This window comes from Portunus trituberculatus, chromosome 13, assembly GCF_017591435.1.
Source record: "Portunus trituberculatus isolate SZX2019 chromosome 13, ASM1759143v1, whole genome shotgun sequence".
Classification (NCBI taxonomy): domain Eukaryota; kingdom Metazoa; phylum Arthropoda; class Malacostraca; order Decapoda; family Portunidae; genus Portunus; species Portunus trituberculatus.
In genome coordinates, this window is record NC_059267.1 from 538,618 (window position 1) to 548,617 (window position 10,000).

At 43.7% G+C, this 10,000-nt stretch overlaps 1 protein-coding gene and 1 long non-coding RNA gene across 2 annotated transcripts in view; both read right to left on the reverse strand.

Annotated features, from left to right (window-relative positions):
• The window catches only part of LOC123503046 (venom carboxylesterase-6-like), an 8,406-nt gene extending 708 nt beyond the window's left edge, over positions 1-7,698 (reverse strand). The window contains 12 exon segments of the mRNA XM_045252453.1: positions 22-136; positions 562-691; positions 1,402-1,561; positions 2,365-2,543; positions 3,285-3,435; positions 3,738-3,931; positions 4,344-4,397; positions 4,400-4,528; positions 5,280-5,427; positions 5,903-6,055; positions 6,721-7,085; positions 7,501-7,698. Coding sequence (XP_045108388.1) covers positions 22-136; positions 562-691; positions 1,402-1,561; positions 2,365-2,543; positions 3,285-3,435; positions 3,738-3,931; positions 4,344-4,397; positions 4,400-4,528; positions 5,280-5,427; positions 5,903-6,055; positions 6,721-7,077 — 1,770 coding nt within the window. The 5' untranslated portion in view covers positions 7,078-7,085; positions 7,501-7,698.
• LOC123503065 overlaps positions 1-10,000 on the reverse strand; it is a 24,092-nt gene that overhangs the window by 2,732 nt on the left and 11,360 nt on the right. The gene's annotated exons all lie outside the window — the stretch shown is intronic.

Here is a 10,000-nt window from a genome sequence, read left to right on the forward strand (position 1 = left end):
TCAAACACATCATTCCTTTACCTCCTGTCTTTGGTCCTCCTCCATCTTGGGCTCAGTCTGAAGGGCGAGGTAGCTCAAGTCGTCCTTCTTCATCGCCTCCCACTTGAAGCCCAGGGAGTCGTCAGGCGTCGGGTTCCTGAAGGAGAGAGAGAAGGAAGGGAGGGAGAGAAGGAGGGAAAGGTAGAGAGGGAGAGGAAGGGAGATAGGGAGGGAAGGAGGGTGGGAGAGAGGTAAGGAGAGAGGTGAGGGAGGAATTGAGGGAGGAGGGAGAGAGAGAGAGAGAGGAGAGAGAGAGAGAGAGAGAGAGAGAGAGAGAGAGAGAGAGAGAGAGAGAGAGAGAGAGAGAGAGAGAGAGAGAGAGACCTTTTTTTTTTCATTTGCTTCACTTTCTCAATCTTCCACACTCACTCACCAGAACTTCACCAAACACGCTTCTCTTACCCTGTCCTACCCTGCCTTACCCTCTCTTTCCCTGTCTTACCCTGTTTTACCCTGTCTTACCCTATCTTACCTTGTCTCACCCTGTCTTACCCTGTCCTGCCCTGTCTCTCCTTGTCTTACCCTGTAGCTGCAAAGTTAGTCCACAGTTTCAGCATAATTTTTCTCATCTTCAGGTCTGCCTCTGATTCAAGTGGCTGGAAGATTGGTCCTCCTTCGAACAGGTAGAACAGCTCGTCCACGTGAGGAATCCCTAGTGAGAAAGGTAAGGAGTCAAACTAGGAGAGAATTTTGTATAGTTAGTCATGAAATATACTTGTTTTCTGTTTTAAAGGTAGAAAGTATAAATGTTTTATGGGTGACTAAAAGATTGTGGCTTTGTGATGGGGATTTTTGGAGAAGAGTAAGAGAAAGAGGAGTGAGAGATAGACAGGTTAGGGAGAAATATACACACTCAATCACTTATTAATCTATCCCGTCAGCCATTAACTTCTTCAGTACTGGGACACATTTTTACCTTGAGATCTGTATACGATTAGACCATTTTATTGTCATTAGGAAGAGTCTATTTAGGTCAGACGTCTTCACTATTTTAATACCCAACATTAAGTTTCTGAAACTGTATAAAATCTGGGACACATTTCTTTCCTGAGTTTTGTTTCATGATTAGACCATTTCATTGCCATTAGGAAGAATCTATGAAGGTCAGAAGATTAATGGCCACAGTCTTCACTATTTTAACCCCCCACATGAGTTTCTGAAGCTGTATAAAGTCACCACATAGTAAGCAGAATGAATATGGAAACGCGTCATGGTACTAAAGACGTTAATGGCCACAGTCTTCACTATCTTAATCCCCTACATAAATTTCTGAAGCTGTATAGAATCACAGAATAGCAAGCAGAATGAAATTAGAAACGCGTCATGGTACTGAAGAGGTTAACATTCCCAGAGCAAACTCACAGTGCCTGCCGATATCAAGATTGAATATGTCAGTCATTGAGCGGCCGCCCTTGTGCTTAAACTCGTATCGGTAGGTGCAGTTCTTGAAGGGCGAGACGGAGGCGTGGTACAGCTGGGAGGTGAGGTCATGAGGCACGTTGAAGTGGCGATCGGAGAGCATCTGTGTAGGAAGAGGAAGAGGAGGAGGATTAGGTGAGGAGTAAAGGGTGTTAGGAGGAAAAGGAGAAGGAATAAGTGGTATGGTGAGGTGAGGGAAAAGGAGGAACAAAGGAAAGATGATTAGAAAGGGAAACCAGAGGAGGAAAAGGAAAAGGAGAAGAATGAAGAGGAAGAGGAGGAGGATTAGGTGAGGAGCAAATGGTGTTAGGAAGAAAGGGAGAAGGATTAAGTGGTATGGTGAGGTGAGGGAAAAGAAGGGACAGAGGGAAGATGATTAGAAAGGTCTGGTTAGCTTAGATTTTCATGACATTTGAGGAAGAGGAGGAGAAGGAAAAGGAGAAGAACGAAGAGGAAGAGGAGGAGTATTATGTGAGGAGTAAAGGATGATAGGAAGAGAAGGAGCATGAGAGCAAAAGAGAAACAGATAGAGGAGGATTAAAAAGATTTGATTACGTTAGATTTTCATAATTTGAGGAGGAGGAGAAGAAAATGGAGTGGAAGAAGGAAGAGGAGGAGGAGGAAGAAGGGAAGAAGAGAGAAAAAAAAATCATTGTTGCCATTTAAAAAAAAAGAAAATAGTAAATGTAAAACAAGCTCAATAAACAAAATAGCAACACAGCCTAACTCTCAGAAACAAGAAACCATTGTAAAAAAAGAAACGAAAAAAAGACTAGTAAATGTAAAATCCCCGACGAAGACACAGGTTAACTCTCAGAAGCAAGAAACCATTATAAAAAGCTAGTAAATATAAAAAAAACCAGCTCAATAAACAAAGTAGCGACAAGGACACAGGTCAATCCTCACTTTGGTCAGGTTATCAGAGTGCTGGGCGTCGAAGTTGAGTCCTCCAAGATAGCGGTCGAAGATCATGACAGTCTGGTTGAGCGGCGCGATGTCATCCGGGCGGAACTCCAAACTGAAGGGGCCTTTCCTCACGAAGTCATAAGCCAGTTTGGAGCGTTCCATCTCATTAGCGTACATCACTGAGGAGCCAGGCGGGACAGGGAGGCGTGAGGGAAGCTACAGAGACATTCATAGAGGAGGGAACATGCAAGAAGACTCAAAGTGGTTTAGTTTTTCTCATCTTCTACCTCAAAGTTGCCTTATAAACTTATCCTCTACATCGCCCCTTGTAAAGTAGTTGAACAATTGCTATTTATATCCTAATCTACCTCTAAATACTCTTAAAAGACTTGTCCTTTTTGTTCTTCTTCCTCAAAGTTCCTCTTAAAACCTTCAATACTGAAACACACTTTTGCCTTGAGATTTTTTGTATGATTAGACTATTTTATTGACATTAGGAAGGTTTTATGGAGGTCAGAAGATTAATGCCCACGGTCTTCACTATTTTAATCCCCAACATGAGTTTCTGAAGCTGTATAAAATCATCAAATAATAACCAGAATCAATATGGAAACGCGTCATGGTACTGAAGGGCTTAAAACCTCCCCTTTCCATCCTTCATTGGCCAGTATTCAGAAACAGCTTGCTCTCTCACCACGATAATTTTCCACGGCCACAGAAATGACTAGCCGGATTTTCTAGACAGTTTCTCCTTTCAGTAAACTAGAAATCTTTCCAATCCATCACCAGAATCATGAAAATATTCTTAAAAACAAGAGTATCTTCAACTAGAGCCCTTGGAAAACAGCGATGGTGGGAGAGCAAAGTGTTTCAGAATATGGCCCATTGTCCCGCCAAGCTCCGCTAAGACACCCACGTACTGAGGCTGAACAAGGCGCCCTCGTCCCTCGTGATGCCGGTCATGAGGTCCACTCGCTTGTGTCGTCCCTCCTTCATCAGGAAGTTGGGGTGCTTGGGCAGGTACTGGCCGTCCACTCTCGGGCCCATAAGTAGCGGGAAGAAGAGCCACTCCTGCGGAGACAGTCAGGGAAGGCACTCTAAGTCTACTCAGCTCAGCACGCGTCATTCCCTACTAAACCTCAACTCTTTCGTACCGGGACGCATTTTTACCTTGAGTTTGGATTTGTTTAGTCGATTTTATTTATATTAGGAAGGGTCTATAGAGGCCAGAAGATTAATGGCCACAGTATTCACTATTTTAATCCCCCACATGAGTTTCTGGAGTTGTTTAAAATCACCAAATAGTAAACAGAATCAATATAGAAATGCATCATGGTACTGAAAGCGTCAAAAGGCAGTGGAAGGCTACTGACGGTGAGGTGTTGAGGGATGCCTGCAAGCTTCAAGGCGTCCACTCCCTGCAGACACTCGATGAGCTTCTCGCTGCCCTCGTCAATGGTGCAGTTGAACACCACCCCCGCATACTCTGCCACAGCGGCGTGTTTGGCTCCCATCGCCCACGGACACAGTGCGCTCCCGGAGTGTAGGATAGCTCGCTTGAACATGCCTGGAGAGAAAGAATAAATCAGTATTTTTTACGTTAGAGGAGGAAACTGGCCAAGAGCAACATAAAACTGAAAAAAAAAATAACAAGGCCCACTTAGTTGCCAGATCCCTTGCAGGTTCGAGAGTTAGCCAAAAAAAGAGCTAAATTTCTTGAAACCTCTCTTTTAAATGAAGTCAAGTCATAGTAAGTTGTAAAGACAGAAGCAGGCAGGGAGTTCCAGAGTTTACCAGAGAGTATATTAACAAAACGAGTCAGAAAGCATAAACTGAGAGAAAAACAGAAAGAAACAGAGAAGGAAACACGTAGTAACCAGCACTGCACCAAATGAACAAGACAATTAATCAAGCACAAACTAAGAGAAGAAAGAGAATCAATATCAGTGCCATTTCTTGAAGACTCGAGTGCCACCAACCGATAGATTTAGGCGTGAGGATCTGGAAGTGCACGGAGGCGGCCCCAGCACTCTCCCGAACAGTGTGATGCTGAGCGGGTCTCCTCCGAATTTGTGCACGTTCCTCTGTATCCAGGAGAGCGCGAGGGTCTGGTCCTTGAGCCCCATGTTGCCGGTAATCACGTCGTCTTCGGTGGAGAGGAAGCCTGGGGAAGGAGAGAAGAGACTGTATTATTTGTATGTAGGAAGGGGAAAAACTGGTCAAGGGCAATGTAGAACGAAAAAAAGACCCACTTAATTGCCAGTTCCCTTGCAAGTCTGAGAGAGTTAGCCAAAAAGAAATGGATAAGTGTATGAGTTACTTGGCTTCCTGACTCTTTGTACGGCTAGAGGTAAAGGTTTCTGACATGAGACTAGTAAACTGTCTCACCTGTCGTTTGATATGAGGTGAGTAAACTTCATACTTGGCTTTTAATCCCTTCAGTAATGGGACGCATTTTTTACCTCGAGTTTTGAATGTGATTACAAGATTTTATTTACATTTGGAAAGGTCTGTGGAGGTCAGAAGATTAATGGCCAGTCTTCACTATTTTAATCCCCCACATAAGTTTCTGAAGCTGTATAAAATCGTCAAATAGGGGTTACTACGAGGTTACTAGACTTTCTACCTTACAGATTTGATAATAGAACTAGTATATGCTGCCCAAAAACACCCCGACAATGTTCCTTTGAGACCCGGATTCAGAAACGCTTTGGTCTCTCACCACGACTATTTTCCAAAGCCACAGAGGGTTTTCAAGAGTGTTTCTCCAGTTAATAGTGTAGAAATCTTGTCACTATGGCTCTAGAAACTTTAAAAATCTTAAAAATCTCGTGTCAACTTAAATAAAGCCTTTTGAAATAGTGAAGATGTGAGCTTTGAGACAGTTGTATCGCCAGACCACGCCCCTCACTCACCAAGGATGCCGAGGCGGTACTGCAAGGTGACGATGACCACGTCCTCATTGAGCAGCGGGTAGGGAGGGTACTCTGACGTGGAGCCGCAGACAAAACCTCCGCCGTGGATGTACACCATGACGGGCAGGTGCGGCCGCGAGTCCTTAGCCTGTGTCACGAGCAGGAGGAGGAGAAGGAGGAGGAGGAGGAGGAGGAGGAGGAGGAGGAGGAGAAAGACGAGGAGGAGGAGGAGAAAGACGAGGAGGAGGAGGAGGAGGAGGAGAAAGACGAGGAAGAGGAGGAGGAGGAAAAGGACGAGGAGGAGGAAGACGAGGAGGAGGAAGAGGAGGAGGAGGAGAAGAGGAGGAGGAAGAGATGATATAGACAAAGAAGTATAGAAGAAAAAGAAGAAGGAAAGATATAGAAGAAAAAATGAAAAAGAAATAAAAGAAGAAGAACGAAGAAGAACGAAGGAAAAAGTCCATGTATGCAGTTAAACCTCAAGAAATAGCTTTTATTTCCACTGTACTGCATTTTCCCCTCTTTTCTCGTGTTTACTTCTATTAAACACTGCTTACTTAGACACACCAAAGGACAAAAGGGAAAATATGATGTTAATTTCTCCTCCTCCGTCACATTCTCACCTTGGGAGTGAAGATGTTGAGGTAAAGGCAGTCCTCGTCGCCCTGTATCTCCTGTTTCCCTGTGAGTGTGTCTGTGGAGAGCATCTGGGGGCAGGGTGGTGGAGGTGTGGATCCGTCCCGCACGCCGCCCCACCCGGAGAGCAGCTGGGGATCCTGTGCAGAGATATCCTTGTTACTCTTGTTAAGTTAAGGATACTGACTGAGAGAATTCTGAGTTGAGGATACAGGGTCCTTTGTTTTCTCACTACGACTGGTTTCGACTGCCACAGAGATGATCAGCGGGGTGTTCAAGAATATTTCTCCAGTTTGTAATGTAGAAATCTTGTCAGTCTGTCTCTAGAACCGTAAAAGTACCTTAAAAACCCTATTCTGTCTCACCACGACTGTTTTTCAAGACCACAGAGATGATCAGTGGCGTTTTCAATAGTGTTTCTCCAGTTAGTAATATAGAAATCTTATCAATCTGCCTCTAGAACTGTGAAAATACCTTAAAAACTCGTGTCAGCTTAAATAAACTCTTGAAATTGTAGAGGTGAAGCACAGAAGTGGTTGAGAATACGAGAGTAAGGCCAGAATTCTCAAACGCTATGCTCTCTCCCCATCGTTACTTTCCACAGGCTTTAGTTGAAGATGTTACTGTTTTTAAAGGTATATTTATAGTTCCGGTGATGGAGTGGCAAGATTTATAGATTATTATAAGAAGAAACTGTCTTGAAAACCCGGCAAGTTGTCTCTGTGGCCTTGGAAGACTGTCGTGGTGAGAGACCAAGACGTTTCTGAATACGAGCCTAAGAGAAGCGACAGGTAACATGACTCACCTTGAAGCGCAGTTCCCCGATGGGTGGCTTGGCGTAGGGAATGGAGTAGTAGGAGAAGAACGCCTTTCCTTCCGTTGACCTTTCGCGAATACCAGACACCTTTCCCGTGGACGTCATTATCACGGGCACCTCTCCATCTTCATCCCTCTCTATGGGCCCTGCCTCCTGCTCTACCTCCTCTTTTTCCTTCTTCTTATACTCCCTAGTCGGCCTCTCCACCTCCACTATAATCTCCTGCACTTCCTGCTCCTTCTTCTCCTCCACCTTCTCCTCCGTCGCCGCCACCTTCGCTTCCTCCGTCGCCGCCACCTTCAGTAGTGTCGCCCCCACGAGCAAGATTAGAAGAAAAGCCCTCATCTTGCCTTCTGTGGGAATAAAGGCACGGTTAGGTTGGGTGGGGTTAGGTTAGGTTAGGTTAGGTTGGGTTGGGTTAGGTTAGGTTAGGTTAGGTTAGGTTGGGTTAGGTTGGGTTGTGTTAGGTCAGGTTAGGTTAGGTTAGGTTAGGTTGGGTTGGGTTGGGTTGGGTTAGGTTAGGTTAGGTTAAGTTACATGTTATTTGGTTAGATTAAGTTTGATAGTGTCAAAATATATATAATTTCATTGCTGTTATTTGTAAGTATTTCTATCTCTGGTGTGAGGCTTCGGTGGTCGGCGGCTGTCCACTTCCCTATCATGACTCGGCGTTCACAGATAGCAGGGCATGAATGGACGAGGACGGCCGTGTGTGGTCTGAATGGCGTAACTTAAGATAACACTGGGGAGATGGGGAGACCGTTTTACCTTATTAACAACCCGTGTCACTTCAAATACATAGAAACTGTAGTGAAAGAGCAGCGTAGAGATGTTTAAGAATAGTTGCGCTGTTTTTTTGTCTTCTATTCTTGCCCTTTATTCCCTGCCTGTTGCCGGGGTCTCACTGTATGACACTATCTTCCTCCTTCCCACGGCCACTATAATCAGAAACACTTCAGACCACACCTCCACTGTTTCAAAAGGCCCAATTTGAAGTGACACAAGTTTTCAAGGGAGTTTTTATAGTTCTAATGACAAATGAACAAGGTTAGTACGTGATTTACAAAAGAAACACCCTTAGTAACCCGGCTTATCATCTCTCTGTCCTCTGAAATAGTTGTGGTGAGAGAGCGGAGCATTTCAAAATGTACAGTGGCTCGTCCCTCTGGCCCACCCCACGCTCAAGGTCAAAAGGAGAGATAACACTCCCTCCAGTCTCCCGCTACTCATCTTTCTTTTTCCTTCTAAAGTTGTTTATCTGGTGGACTTCAGTACCTCCCTGCATGGCTCCTTACGTTACGAGAGGTGCCACGTAGCATTTAGTGACCGCCACGTGTCAGAGAGTGCTACTTGCAAACCAAACCACTTTTTTTTCTTTTTATTTACCATATATAAGGTTTTCACGGGAATTAATGGCCTAAAAGGGATACTTTTTTGGGGTACCTCCTATCTCAAAGCCCATCCACTAGGAGACCCTTGCCCAGAGTGAGGAAGCCCAACCTTCACTCGGACCGTGGGCAGGATTCGAACCCGTGCGCTTGGAGACCCCTCGGACCCCAAAGCACGCATGGTTCTACTTAAATTCATTGTTGGTGGGTTCTTAACCGCTCCAGTACTGAGACACATGTTTACCTTGCGTTTTAGTTGTGATTAGACGATTTTATTCACATTAGCAAGGGTCAATGGAGGTCAGAAGATTAGCGGCCACTGTCTTCACTATTGTAATCCCCACACAAGTTTCTGAAGCTGTATAAAACCACCGAATACTAAACAGAATGAATATGGAAACGTGTCATGCTGCTGGAGAAGTTAAGAGGAGATGCTTGAGATAACTGCAATCTTTTTACTATTTTCTAATCAGTTATGTATCCGTCTTATCGATTATTACATGCATTGCCTAATTTTCAAGAGTTAATGTACTGGAACCCCATCGTGAACCCTTGCATTCCCGTAATCACGTAAAAAACTCATGAAATTCTTTATTAGTCCCAAAAATCCTCTTATAAACTCTTGAAGTCTCTTAAAAACTCTTAAATTCTTTTGTAAACCCTTGGCAAGTCTTTAAAACCTTTGGAATCCACTATGAACTCTAAAACTCCCAATAACTCTTGAGTCCCTTTGAGATCAACATTATAAAGCCGGAACACCTTTATAAACTTTTGAAATATCTCAAAAACACCTAAAATTCCCTTATAAAACATTATATTCCCTTGTAGTACACCCTTTGAATCCCCTTACTTTGCCTTACGATCCCATGTCACCGTGTCCCGCTAATACAAACATGACTTTTATTCTCCTTCCTCCACGCGTCTATTACATGCTTAGAGAACACTTTGCTCTCTCACCACGACTATTTTCCAAGGCCACAGAGATGATTAGCGGGATTTTCAAGAATGTTTGTCCCGTTAATGATGTAGAAATCTTATCACACTGCCTCTAGAACCGTAAAAACACTTTGAGAAACTTGTGTAAATTTAGATAGTCTTTTAGAATAGTGGAGGTGAAGCTAAGTGTTTGAGAATACGAGTCGTAGGGAACGCTTTCTCAAGATACAAGTGAGACAAATGCCTGTCGTTATCTGTGTTCCCTCGCTGCCGTCACGTAAGCAGACGTGCGGGAGGCGTGGGGAGATGTGGAGGGAGCGCCTGCTATCAGTTAAGTTCTCGGGATCAAGGACAGTGGTTTATTTGCGGCTATGCTTTCTCACCGTGACTATTTTTCAAGGCCACAGAGATGATTACCTGTGTTCGTAAGGCTTCTTCCTCTTAGCAATATAGAAATCTTTTTAATCTGTTGCTAAAGATATAAAACCGTCCTTGAAAAACCTGTTAAGCTTGGAGTAGAGATTAACCTTCACTTCCCTCTTGACAATGGAACACTGCCACTGTATTCCTGCATTCATAATTGTATTGAGACACGTTATTAGCCGTCTGAGGAATTAATAAGCTTCGTGGCACTTATCAAATTATGGATAACACTTTGGGCTAATTTAGTGTGTCTTTTTCATAGCTCTTTCGTTCCCATTAGCCGAAATACTCTCTTATATGCAAAAGAAATCATAGGAACATAGAAGAATATAGAAATGTATTAGCATATGTTAATCTCAACAGCACTTCCTCAAATACTTAATGTAGAGTAATTATAATGTCACGTCTTGTATTTCTTATTCTGGTCAAACAAAAACTGGTTGACCTACACAAAACAGACTCTTAATCCTTTCAGTACTGGGACGCATTTTTACCATGAGTTTTTAGTATGATTAGACCAT